General features: G+C 44.8%; 1 protein-coding gene across 1 annotated transcript in view; it reads right to left on the bottom strand.

Moving 5' to 3' along the window:
• GRHL2 (grainyhead like transcription factor 2) overlaps positions 1-14,477 on the bottom strand; it is a 117,315-nt gene that overhangs the window by 26,912 nt on the left and 75,926 nt on the right. Inside the window, exon 8 of the mRNA XM_084864626.1 lies at positions 13,880-13,974. Within this exon, the coding sequence (XP_084720752.1) occupies positions 13,880-13,974 (95 nt within the window). The remainder of the gene's footprint in view (positions 1-13,879; positions 13,975-14,477) is intronic.

Raw genomic sequence — 14,477 nt, 5'->3', positions numbered from 1 at the left:
ATGAGCTATAATAGACTAATAGACTCTACTGGGAGACACTTAGACTAGGTCCTCTTAATAGTGACGGACCCTTAGTAGAAGGTCCAATGGGTTCGCTTTGATTCATGCTATCCTGATTCCATAAAAAGTAAACAACAAAAGAATTGGTCTCCTTGGCTAAATGGTGTGGGCCTCCCAGAGTCATCCTTAGAGACAGGGATATATAACAAGCGTTGGCACCGTTTTCCTCTTGCCTGGCTGCCCAACCCAATAGCAAAGCAGTTCAGGTACCCGATGGTATCAATCGTAGTCTCGCTGTGGTGCACTCACAACCCAAATAGTTGAACTTTAACTGCAGTTGGGGCAGCGGGTGGGGGTGGGAAGGCACAACAGCACATTAACTAAAACCGTGGCTTGGGAACTGGTAAGCATTCGTTTGTTTCATCTTGCAAACCCAACCATGTCCCAGCTCCAGGCACAGCAGGCAAAACGCGAGATCAAATTTCTTGGAAGTTTATCTACAAAGCACTGTTTGTAAATGTGTATTACCGAAACTTAGCGAAAGGTGTGCTTTCCCCCCACCAAACGTTCATCCAAATGTCAGGCACAGAAAATCCTGTTTAGCTTCATAGAAGCCCTGATTACATAAAGAGCATATAAATGCCATGAACAATTGGTCTGTCACCCGAGAGTTATGCATGTTATGTATGCTCATACAATATTTTCAAAACCTCCGTTATTTGTTTCCCTATCATTCTGACAGTACATACTTTTTAGAAAAGTAGTCATTAAAACAGGTGTATCCAAGCAGATAACAGATGCAATTTGAATTCTGTCACTGGATCATGGACTGAGTCAGACAGAAAAATTGTTTCAAAATGTACCAAGACCTTTCCAGAAATAGAGGCAATCTCATGACAACTGACATTTTTTAAATAAAATAAAATTTTACATGTGAATTACAATTCCCATTTGGTGGTTTCTATTATACACAAGGTAAGTGTCTTTGTCCAGGTTATAATACCTCTCAGTTGTGCACTACATGTAGTAAGATTTATTAAAATAAACACAGATCAATGATGGGCTTTAGCATGGCTACATTAAGTTGATTATTAACACCCAAGATTTTTCTGAGAGCTTGCTATTAAAAGAAATGGGCTGATCTTTGATTTACAAAGCAATTTGAAATTTAAAATATCGTAACATCCAGGAGTTGATAGAAAGCATTTTTCTCTTTAAACAAGTGTATCTTGCATTTTTAGGAAGACCCCTCTGATCAAAGACTATGAAAGCTCTTCATTTCCTAAGGTGGAGACTCTTTTCCAAGAAGTGGCACGTGCTTTAGCCTCCAAATTATAGGGCCATAAAGCCAGCGTTTCCACTCTGAAACTCAGACAATCTGTAAATATATCAGGGTGCTCTTGCCAATTTCCCTACTCTGGTTTCCCTTTGGTTCTTAGCATTGTCAAAGGCCTTCAGGATGGTTTTCTTGCACTTTTAGCATTTTCCTTCTATTTTATACAATTATATTTGGATGCAGATGCAATGCCAAATAAGACAGAGAGACAGACTAAGGATAGAGAACGTTAACAAGTGACATCTTGGGCATTCATTCGTTCCTTCCTGCATTAATTCACCAACCACTTATCAAGGGCCTGGCATTATGCTGGGAGGCGGAAACAAGAATGGCAGGCTAGAGGAGATTCCCTGCCCTCAGAGAGCTTGCTATTTTGTTGAGGATCTAAGAAACACCTTGATTCCCTGACTCCTCCATTTAGATAACACTTTCAGGAAATGATTTAAAACCTGATGGTATATTTCTCTTTTCTCCTCTAAATGCTTTGGGCACCTCTGTATACACTCACATATACATTTGGCTTACTCACATATCCTACCAGCTTTCTGTATCCTCTTAGCACTCAATTTTTTCCAGTTCCAGAACATACGAAGCGTGTTCCCCATTGACAGCCTTTGCCATTCGCTCTGCCCTTTGCCTCCAGTGCTGCCCCCACAAGTCATCATTGCCTCTCCTTCTCCTCCAGATTCCAGGCCAATCTCAGCTCTTCCTTGACTGCCCTTGCTGGAGTTGTCTTCTGCCTCCTCCTTGAACCTCCGCCCACAACCAATAGCACACTCTGTCAACCTGCTCTTTTCTTCATAGCACTTAACACCCTTTGGATTCAGCTTGTTGTTTATCTGGTCAGCGCTTAGTTATCTGTCTGCTCCATGAGGCTATAAGCCTCCGAGAAGAGGGCCTTTGTCCATTCCAAACACATTGTAGTCCCAGTACCAGGCCCACAGTAGATACTCAGCAAATATTTGTCCAGTGAGGTAAGACAACATTACTTTTCTAAATACACATTTTCCTCTTTATCTATCCTCTTGCTTCCCTAAGCAAAACCTCTTAAAGAGTTGAGATTGCACCCAAACCGGTTTGGCTCAGTGGATAGAGCGTCGGCCTGGGGACTGAAAGGTCCCGGGTTCGATTCCGGTCAAGGGCATGTACCTTGGTTGCGGGCACATTCCCAGTTGGGGGTGTGCAGGAGGCAGCTGATGGATGTACTTCTCTGTCATCCATGTGTCTAACTATCTCTCTCCCTTCCTCTCTGTAAAACATCAATAAAATATATTTTAAAAAAACATAAAAGAGTTGAGATTGCTTGGAGTAGCTGAATTTGTTAAGATAATAAGCAGGGTTAGCTGTACTGACCAGATTTATACTAAAAAAATATTTCCTGTCTGTATATAAAAAAACCTAAATTAAGCACCAAATACACAAACACACACACAGGCACACACACGTACACACATACACAAACACATGGAAGAAACTATAGACAGAGATGCTATAGACAGAAAACTCTATAGTAGGGCCCTGGCCTTAAAGGAAAGGAGGATATAACAAGTTTTCACTGTTGAATAATGTATATACTCACTATACAAGCTGTAAGCACATGAAAAGGAGAAAGCTCTCTGACTGCTCTTACTCAGCCCGACAGCACAGTCAACAAAGCCTTTGCCCTCCTGGACTGCTCTTATGAGGCTGACATCCTTTGTGTCCCCTGGGCCCCCAGTTCAACGGGACCATTACAATAGCTTCCCGTCTCCATTCTCTCCAGGGGCATTTTGTGATGCTATCTCCCAAGAATTCAAAAGTAGATTAGTTATCATTCACACTAATTTGGGCACACCAATATATAAGGTGAAAACATAAAATCCATCTCTGCCCAGCACTTTCAGAGGGGTAGAGCATAGGTTTCATGGAGGGGAGGGCAAGGGAGAAATGTCTCAGGCAAAGCTGGATTGCTCCTCAGCCCTTGGGATTCTGCCATTCTGCTCTGTCATGTGACCCTGTGAACCAGCACCTCAGAAGGAGGGGTTTGGGCCATTCATAAGGATGGGTTGGGCTGCTTCATCAATAAAGAGCTCCCACAGAGGAAAAATGTAAACAAAGACAGAAGGATTCTCACACTCAACGTTCTGTTCATTTGCTGTTGTTTTAAACCTTTTTCTGCTCGTATTTAACACTTATGGCTGGTTTTGAGTTTGTATGACACAGAATTCAAAAGCGTAAACTGAAAACACTCCCTACCCCCACACTGTTCCCCAATCGACCTACATTTCTTGAGTACCCTTCACAGTTTCTTTTGTGTTCTTCTAGAAATAGGCTATGAAACACATATCCTTTCTCCTTTCAACAGAGGGAGCAGAGCGAACATACAGATCTGTATCTTGCTTTGATAGTAAGTTTTGAAGAGAGCTCTTTCCTTTTCTTTTTTTCAAGAGCTGTGAAATATAGAGTAACGATTTCTTTAACATTCATTTTTTCTCCGTCTTTTCTTATATATTATGTATATTTATATATTTCCTATGGTATTTCATCTTATAAATAATGATGTAGTGCATGCCTTCGGACATGGCTTTTATACACATGTGCACATGTACATTACTGGCAATCTACAGGCCGTGCCACTGACAATTTATAATCTGACTTTTGGAGTCATTGTCATTTTCTATCTCATAATACAGTAATGGATAACTCTGTCTCAGGTCCCTGCCTAGCCAAAATGTTCTAACAACAGATACTCTGCTTGGCTTATCAGTCCATGAATCCCCACGGCCTGGCCCAGAGTATAATAGGCAGCAGGCATAAAGCTTTGAATGAATGGTTGCCCTTTTGCCAGAGATAATGCAGAAGACATTACTCTGAGATCCTCCCAATACAAAAGACAGTGTGGAAAGAGCATGTGGCCCCAGCAGCCCAGAATGCTATGCGGTAGCTGGCAACTTTAGGTAAGCTTGCTCACCGCTCTGGGCTTCACATTCTTCATTATTTCCATGAAAAATTATCTCCACATAAAAATATAAATGCAGCATAATGTATAAAAAACACCTGGCAGAGTGCCTGGTATATGGTAATCACTAAACAAATATTAACCATGGTGCATGCACACACACACACACACACACACACACACACCAGTCTATGAAATCCAAGTCTGTAATCTAATTCTCTACATACACACACAACGGTTTATGCATGTTTGTTATAGAGCCCTACGCAGGATACAGGTCAGAAATCATGGATCTGCGACATTCTAACAGAAGATCAAGCTGCTGATATCCTCAGTGCGATGCCTTCCCAAGATTACTCCTTCTATATATGAATTAACTCCAGCACTGTAGCTTTTCCTGCCATCCATTACCTTATAAAACTGAAACAAAGGCATGGCTTTGTTTAAGTTCAATACCAAAGACTCCAGCAAATGTTTACCTTTCCCTTATAAAGCTTCCATCACCTACACCACGCCCCAGCAAACACATAAAAATGCCATTTGCCCTGCTTCCCAGTGTGTGTCCTGACCTTTTTGGCCCCCTCCCTGGAGCCAGCCTCAGCCTCTTCTTAACTTTTGGGACTACGGAAGATGCCCTACAATATCCTCTAACTTTCCACATATCTTCTCTTCTCCCTGGTATCCAGCCTGATTATCCAGACTAAAAAACTCACTTTCTCAGGCATTGTGCTTGGTACACAGTGGGAAGATGAAATACCATAGGAAATAAAAACAGATTAAATATTTTAGACAAAAAAAAAAAAAAGTTGAGAGATAGAGAAAAGGAAGGAGGGAACGAAATAATACATTTGGAACCATTTAATGGATCTGCCATGATTTGGTACCGAATTTCAAGTCAGCCTTTCAATTAGCATAACCTTATTTTCCACCCTGAGAGACTCAACAGTTCACGGTGTACAACGAGGTTAGAACACCTACATGTTCTCCAATTTACCACCTTTCATAGGCCATAAGCAACGGACGGCCATTTCCACCCTCCTGTCTTTTGAGTGACTAAACTTGAGGTAACGAGAGGCTGTGCTTTCTATTCATGAGCAGCTGATGAAGCAAAAAGCTAATCTGACTTGCTGGCCACTGGTTGTATCTTGAAATAACAGACCTGGGAAGAGAAAGGATTGGCCATACAGGGAGAAGAGAAAGAAAACCTGCCAGGAGTGGGGGATAGACTAGAAGGGGTCAATGGGGGGGAAAAAAGGGACATATGTAATACCTTCAACAATAAAGATTTTAAAAAATAATAATAAAGAAACCCAGACTCCATTCGAAAAAAGTAAGCAATCCTACACGATAGCGCTAGTTCTCACAGCACCCTGTAGGTCGTGGCGTGAGCCCAACCAATGCCCTGTGACAGATGGCCATGGGCACTGCCACGGCATCCTTCAGGATGAATTTGCTTCTATAGAGGCGAATGTTTTAGTCCCACCTCCCTCTTTTATCTTCCTGCTCCTCCAGTTGACTCCTCTTAGCACATCCATGTTCCTCCCATCCCTCACACTGAGCCTCAGATGGTTTATGCTCTCTCCCTTAGTACTAGAACAAAATCAAACCAAAAGCAATAAAAAAAAAGGCAAAAAATTAAGAAAAATACAGCCCAGAGGTAATATCAGCATGTGTCCCCTTGCATTTCCTCACAATGTCAAAACTTATAGGAAATCTTCTTTAAAAATCAAATTCATTGAAAACATCTAAAGGAACCCAAAGTTTGAGGAATTTACATATAAACATTGCTTATCCTATATAAAAGCTAATACACACACACACACACACACACTCAGTTGAATTGTCTCTTTGGAAGTTAAACTGCTTGCTATGATGTGCGATGACCACAGGGGGTGGTGTGGAATGAAGAAAGGCCCCGATCAGCTCTGATTGCCAGCCAGGCCTATGGCCCCTACCCATGCACGAATTTTATGCACTGGGCTTCCAGTATGTAAATATTTATTTCCAATTTACCAGCTTGGTGAATGTGGGTTTTGTTTAGTGGATTTCTTAAGTTGCAAACATAAAGCAGATAGTCATTGTGTGCCCTCTGCAACCTTCATTTTCTCTGATAACAATCACTGTTCTTGCTTTGAAGTTTTTTATGCTATGCTTCCTGCATGATATTGAAGAAGAAGAAAAAAAAAAGATTAAGGAATAGTCTTCCCTGTTCACAGCAGGAAAGGAAAAAAAAAAAAACATAAAAGAAAAGTATATGGCCGAAACCGGTTTGGCTCAGTGGTAGAGCGTCGGCCTGCGGACTGAAAGGTCCCGGGTTCGATTCCGGTCAAGGGCATGTACATTGGTTGCAGGCACATCCCCGGTAGGGGGTGTGCAAGAGGCAGCTGGTCAATGTTTCTCTCTCATTGATGTTTCTAGCTCTCTATCTCTCTCCCTTCCTCTCTGTAAAAAATCAATAAAAATATATTTTAAAAAAAGAAAAGTATATGGAAATATACTTAAAAGTAAAAATCTGGACACTAGAGTAAGGAGCTAGAGATAAATGGGGGAAATGGAGAATAAATATGTAAAGGTATGAAGAAAAAACACTGATATGTATTAATATGAAAAAGCATGCAGTCATATTGAATTAATACAGTATTAATTGCAGTAATTCTGCAAATGAGATTAATGTTAGATTAATACACACACACATACACACACACTCAGTTGAAGATGGCAAGGAATCCTAATAGTCCTCACTCCCAAATCCTCTGGCCAATAACATGTACTAGCATGATATCAACAGGTAATGTAATAGAGCAACCAAAGACATGGATAGGGAGAGGCCAGTGTGTTAGAGGTATTGGACCAGTGAGGCTGTCTTAGTGGACAGGGGACAGATGGAGGAGGGCAAAAGCAGGATGACTTGATGGAACTGCTTTGCTCAAGAAAATGGGCTGTTGGTTTGTTTTCTTTCTTTCAGGAACTATATACATCGTACCCTATAGATTTCTTTGAGAAATAACGTCATAGCATGTTTGGGTCTAAAAAAAAAAAATTGCAGATTACCCTCTATTGGGACGGTTAAGATCATGGACTCTGGACTCAGAGGGACATGGGTTCAAAGCCCACTTTTGCACTTGCCCATAACGAAGTGCCTGGTATGTAGAAAGTCGATACTTGTGGAATGAGAATCTGAGATGCACAGGAAAATGATTCACGACATCTCTCGGCCTCTCTGCTCCCCACCCCATCCCATCCAGGTCTCAGTCTTGCCCACCCCCAATCTTAACACAAAAATTTGTTGACAGGGATGAAAATATATATATATATATCTTATCTGTGTCCTTGGCCCTCTCTAAAATTGCAACCACTGCCTGTCTGAAAGTTCTCCCAAACCACAAGTGCAGGAAGAGTTTTTGCCACTGATCTTGCAAAGCAGAGGGCTGGACTATCCAATCCAAAGCCCCTCCTACAACTCAACACGGAGGGCGGAAGGAGGGCCTCACCCCAGAGGGTAATGGCTCTCCACCGCAGGCAGAGGTGCTAGGCCAGAAGGCAGCAAAGGATAACCCAGGAGAGAAAAAAATTCATGTTACTGAATTATAATAGATTTTTTTAGAAAAATCTTAGAGACACCCTAACGGGTTTGGCTCAATAAATAGAGTGTCAGCCTGCAGGCTGAAGGATCCCAGGTTCGATTCCATGTACCTTGGTTGCGGGTACATCCTCAGGGGGGGGTTGTGCAGGAGGCAGCTGATCAATGTTTCTCATCAATGTTTCTAACTCTCTATCCCTCTCCCTTTCTCTCTGTAAAAAAAAAAAAAAAAAAAAAAAAAAAATCAATAAAATATATTTTTTAAAAATCTTAGAGACAGAGGATTTCTTTGTGTGCTTCATGAGTTAGTGGAGCTGGTAGACGAGAGGAGCACTCCAGAACATCCCAAAAGGCTTGGTGCAAAGGGATGAGAAAGGGGTTCGTGCAAAGAAATCTCCTTCTAGGGCAGTCATACACCAGGGGAGGGGCGGAGTGTAGAGAGAGGGGGGAATGGAACTGCGTCCCAGTGAAAAGGCACAGAAAGGCGGCTTGCTCCTCAGAGCACACTCTCACATCTCCATGCTCCGGGAATGCTCTGTGCGCACCGGAGAGAGGCCCGGGCAGCCCCCAGGCTGGCTTACTCCGAATCCATTGTGAACAGAGAAAATGCACCAGACAAAGAGAAGGGGCCCGGTTTCAAGAACCTCCTCTTCGGAGGAAGGGGGAGTCTGCGGGGCTCCCACTCTGGGGGATGATGTCATCGCAGAGAGAAAGCCGGCACTGGATGCCAGGAACCTGAGCTCACTGCTCTCCAATAACCCCCAGCGTCCTCCGTGGGAATTCCTCCACTCGGGGCGAGTGACCCACCAGTCTGCTTTGCAGGCGCCAGTGCTTGGCTACGGGGAGAGAGGAAATGGGCACTAAACCTGAGAACGGGAGCCACAGGAAAGGAGGCATCCCGGCAGTGCCCCTGTTAGCAGCATGTGGATGGAACCTTAATCATCTGCTTTGATCATCCCTGCTCCCCTTCCAGCTGGGGAGAGCGAGGCTCAGCAGGGAGAAGTCACAAAGCCTGCCCAAACCAGTTTGGCTCAGTGGATAGGGCGTCGGCCTGCGGACTGAAGGGTCCTGGGTTTAATTCTGGTCAAGGGCATGTACCTTGGTTGTGGGCACATCTCCCGTGGGCGGTGTGCAGAAGGCAGCTGATCGATGTTTCTCTTTCATGGATGTTTCTGTCTATCCCTCTCCCATCCTCTCTGTAAAAACATCTATAAAATATATTTTTTTAAAAAGAAGTCACAAAGCCAGCTCTTCTGGTGCCAAGATGAGCATCCGGGTGCCTGGACCCCACTTCAGTGCTTTTTTTCTCTGTCACCTGCTGCTGCCCATCCCCCATCAATCTCCCAGCTGTCACAGGGTGGACTGAGACTCCCAACCTTAGCCACCTAGATGCCACCTGAGTCATTGCCAGGGACCCAGGGACACCTGTTCACACTACAGCACCGTCCAGACCGAGTGGGGGGGAATGTCCTGTTGAAGACTATGGCTGCTGCCCCTGTCGCTGGGCAGGAAGACGGTGGCACGGCCAGCAGAACCGGTTCTGGGTGGAAGAACTCTGCGACGGCTCTGCCGGATTCACGCTGCCTTTGATACCAGAAATCAGTTCATGCCAAACCTTGTTTTAATCAATAGTTTTAACACCTTCCCAGGTCAAGCTTTTTCCTTAATCTAAACGATTAGAATGTCACATCCTTTCTTCTGCTCGTGCTAAACGAGAGGTGAAAGTAAAATGCAGCAAGAAAAGGAAAACGCAGGAACGTGCTCTGGAAAAATCGATCACCTTATCATTAGTTCTTGAGGATGCACATGTAGTAAGAAAACCAAATACTGACTGTTGTTTGTGTTTTGTTTTGTTTTTTAAAATAAATGCATCAGAACTTCAATATCCAAATGAAAACTATCCTTGAACACAGTCATCTTGGGAAGACGTGTGGTTTCTCCAATGACGCTGCTGTGGCTCCAGTTTTATTTGTCACGTCTCTTCTGACACTGCCGTCTTCAAAGTCTTACAGAAAAGCGATCTCATTCTTTAAGTTAAATGTATAAGGTGGACATTGATAATAGGATTGTGTAAGTTTCAAGTGCACAAAGAAATCTCATTTCTAACCCTAAGGTGGTAATGTCCAACTGCTTGATGTGTATTTATATTATATTTGGACCCACGTGATTTCTGGCGTTTTTTAAACATCTTCAAAGATTAAGATCTGACGCCATTATGGGCATTCAAAAGTCTGTCACAGCCCCTCTCTTTCACAGTGCCAACGTGCCAACCGCAGTCACACTCTGGCCTGCCGCCAAAGGAACCAGGGAATGCTGGCGGGCATCCTGGTTCCATTTCTCTCGGCTCTTCTCTGTCACCCTCCATGTGTCACTATATTCCCCAACACGGAAAACCAGAGGGAATGTAAGCTGTACATTCGGCTGTCTGAGGGGGCAGGATTGCGGCCTAGAAACTCAAATGTCTACCAGGGCTAGGCAGAGAAAGTTCCAGAATGGTGAAGGCTAAAGAAAGTATTAAAGAGACTAGCCAGTACCTCACAAGAACCACTTGTGGCCTTGCAAACACTTGGGCTTAAGGTTGCCGTATTCTTTAATCACCCAAAAGATTCTAGAAACCCTAGATTAAAGTAACCTCCTGATGATTAAATGTGGGCAAAAAAATTAAATTTTTGAAATACAGTATGTAAATGTATGTTGCATACACATATATGTTCTGTGGACCATATGAAGGCTGCAGGCCACACATTTGTGTCCTCTGGTCACATAAATCAAAGCATCACATGACACGGAATGGGCCCCCAACCCTGAGGCCTACAGGAGATTTCTGTGTGGATGCTGCCAACAGGAACTCAAAAGCAAATTTACCTGCTCCTGAGAAGTCCATGATATGAAAATCATAAACAATTCCACTGTGGGAGAGACGCCTTTTACTTCTTGTTTTGTTAAAATTTTTTTTACTCAACCACATGCTTTGTTTTATGCAGTCTGCTTATTAAAAAACTAGAGGCCCGGTGCACAAAAATTAGTGCATTCAGGGGGATCCCTCAGCCTGGCCTGAGCCCTCTCTTAGTTCAGGACCCCTCAGGGGATGTCCACCTGCCAGCTTAGGCCCACCCTGCGGGGGATCGGGCCTAAGCTAGCAGACAGACATTCTTCTGGCAGCCTGGGAGCCCTAGGGGGTTGTCTGACTGATGGCTTAGGCCCGGGCTTAACCTACAGTGAAACATCCTTAGGGCTGCCGAGAGGCTCCTGCCACCGCTGCTGCGCTTGTAGCTGTCAGCCCAGCTTGTGGCTGAGCAGAGCTCCCCCTATGGGAGCACACTGACCACCAGGGGGCAGATCCAGCATTGAGCATCTGCCCCCTAGAGGTCAGTGTGCATCACAATGACTGGCCATTCCTGGGTTGTTCCACCATCAGTGTCAATTTGCATATTACCCTTTTATTATGTAGGATCAATAATACTTTATTTTTTTAAATATTTTTATTGACATTTGGAGAGAGAGGAAGGGAGAAAGTGATATGAAAGGCAAAACATCAATGGGCTGCCTCCTGCAATGCCCCCTGCAGGCCATTCAGCCTGCAGCCCAGGCATGTGCTGTGACAGGAAACGGAACTTGTGTTGCACAGAATGACACCCAACCAACTAAGTCATGGTGACCAGGGCTAAAATCAGTAACATTTTAAAGGAATACCTTAGGCTCTGCGAGTTAATGAGAAAAAATCTTCTTGGCCTCGCTAATGAAACCAAGTTGGTTTTTATGGTTTTTCTTTGAAAGCCTTTCCAGTTTTTTGGGGGAAATTATTAGAAACTATTTTTTTTTTTTTATTACTCACTGGTTAACCCAGACTGCACACAATCGCAATAACCAAGTATCAGTAACTGAACTATATATACTCAAGAAACAAGAAAATGTGGCCACAAGAAGCATCTGTGAGTTAAACTGTGGTGCTGGCACAGCACACACGCTCCGACGTGTGTGAACAAGAGAAGTGAGCTTCTGCCCCTGGTGCGGAACGGAATTGTCTTAGCGAGGCTGAAACAAGGGTCAACTGGCACCTCAGCCTCCATCACTCACGCTGTCCCTTCGGTTTCGGCATTTTCTTTAAAAGGTCCCTTACTGATGCATAACCATGAAGGCCCTTGTTAGCACAGACTGCATGATATTGAACGTGTGGGCTGCGATTACAGCTCGCACTTACGGCTCCTTTACACGGACAAGGACCGGGCCCCGGTGTCCTCCCAGGGACCGCGGAGGGCCTGCCCCTCGCTCCTCACACGTGCTGTGTGGTTACTGGTTCCCCTGCCCTCCCACAGAGCCCTGGATCTTCACACATCACGCACCAGGCTTGGCATGGCAGAGCTCATTTGGAAAAGTTTGTTTTGTTCCCTTTTGTTTTGATTAAAGGAGCTGAGTGAGGCCCAGAGAGGGAAGATGACTTGCTAAGGATTCTAAACCAAGCCCGACTGTGCCTTTTCTCTGTCTAGCCCAGTACCCCAGCCACTGAGAGAAGAGGATGAAGGGAAAGTCTGGGGCTTGAACAAGAAACTTTTTTTTAAATATACTTTCATTGATTTCAGAGAGGAAAGGAGAGGGGGAGAGAGGTAGAAACACCGGGAATGAGAGAGAATCATTGATCCGCTGCCTCCCGCATACCCCACCCTGGGCCTGCAACCCGGGCGTATGCCCTGAGACCAGGAATCAAACTGTGACCTCCTGGCTCTTAAGTCAACGCTCAGCCACTGAGCCACACTGGCAGGCCCTGGACACGGAGCTTTAAATGGAGGGGAATGGACCCTAGAAGAAGCTTCCCTACAGTTCTGCGTGGGACCTGGCTTGCCCCTGGCTGTGAGGCCCACTTCCTTCTAGCTCCCTGGCACGCTTGCTGCTTGCCCATGTAAGTCGCCTTTCTTGGGCCGGAAGCCAGTTTCATGTACATTGTTTTATACGCGAGTGACGTGAGACACTGAGCAATTCATCTTCTCCCCTAAGCCCTGCCCGCAAGCTCAAACCCAGTTTCCTCTCTCGCCCGGCCTTCCCCGCTGGCAGACAATACAGCATTGAAGGGAGTCTGTTTACACTGACCTTTTCATTAGCTTGAAGACAGAGTTTTGTAACGCCCTCCTAGATGGTGCATAACTGAAGTGCAAAGCAAACTTAGGTTTCACCGGGAAACGTCTCGTTTAGTGCAAAGGAAGGAGCAGAGTCAGAAGCTACACAACACAGAAAAGAAGAGCACAGGCAGAACAGTTTGGAGTTTTCATACTCGGAGACGTGCGGCCCGAAAGCAAACGGGAGAGCCAGTGAGTCTCTGGTTCACCCCGTCCACGGCGGAACCCCAGGGCACCCCCTGCTGGAGGTCTTACGCTTGCCCTTTCTTTAAGCCACGCTGGCACCAGAGAGAGAGTGAGAAAGCTTAAGCAGTCAACAAGGAAAGAATGGCTCAAGGTCACAGCGGTGGGGGACCTCGGGGAGTGACGTTCAGAGGCCTGTGGCCCTGCTTCCTGCCCGCTCCCTCAAGCAGGTTCCACGTGGAAGGAAACATGGGGTGCGGAGACATTCCCAGGCACTCACCTACGAAGCATCAGCCCGGAACCCCTCCTCCCTGAAGAAGGCTGCAGGGAGAAGGGGCTCGGGAGAGTCTACAGAGCAGGTTGGAAAGGTGTGGTGGCCCGCTCTTTGCCAGAACCAAGGGCTAAAATGGAGCCTGGAGGCTTTGGAGGGACGTGGGTCTGGGGCATCTCACAGGAGGCCACAGAGGCACGGGTACCTGTCCTTTTATCCTTCCCCAAAAAAAAGCAAGTTTGCTCCACGGAATTGAATGTGTGTGACTTCTAGAGAAAGATAATGGGTTTGTTTTCTTTTGTTCTGGCTCCAGTGAACAGATCTTTCCCTACCCATAAAGCCAGTTGAAAAAAACAAACAAACAAACAAACAAACAAACAAACAAACAAATCACCTGCAGAGAAGGGACACATTACTTAAAAATTCCGAACAGTGAAATCAGTGCTACTTTTCCACTCACCTTGGCCTCCTCATTCACGTCCCAGGTGAAGGAAACCGCATTGTACGCGATCTCTTCAATGTTCCCGATCGTATTAAAGCTCTCCTTGTAATCCGCTGTAACGTTAGAAAAGAAAATGGTTTTAAGAACCAGAGTTACTCAGTGGCATGGACAGAACTGTCATTTTTTCCAATGGGGAAACGGAAACGTTGCGTCATCTTCTAGCTGTTTCTATGGCCACAGCTAAAGATTTATACTTGCTGATACTCTTTCACGAATATTTATAAGGCTGTCAACATGTTCCTCTATTAAAAAGACTAAATCTTAGGTGAAGCAATGTTCCTAACTGATTTGCTCATGAGTGTCATTTTTTTATTAGGTTTATAAAACTGCTTTCCCTCCAGAGTCCCTTGTCTCCTACCCATTCCTTCTCCTGCTCACTTTCCTGCCACTTAAGTTTGCTGGAAGCGCCAGGGTATCCCATTGGGATTGTTTCATAGAATGGAATATTCTGTTCATCCTCCAGGCAGTGTCAGCAGGACTTCAGGAGGAAATTCCGGGAGAGGTTGAGAGAATCATACTCAGCTCACTATCACCAAGGCCCTCTATTCTTTTACTT

This window comes from Pipistrellus hanaki (genome assembly GCF_964339955.1).
Source record: "Pipistrellus hanaki genome assembly, chromosome: 17".
NCBI lineage: Eukaryota > Metazoa > Chordata > Mammalia > Chiroptera > Vespertilionidae > Pipistrellus > Pipistrellus hanaki.
The sequence above is the reverse complement of the archived record's forward strand: the minus strand, read 5'-3'. Positions and strand labels throughout refer to the sequence as shown.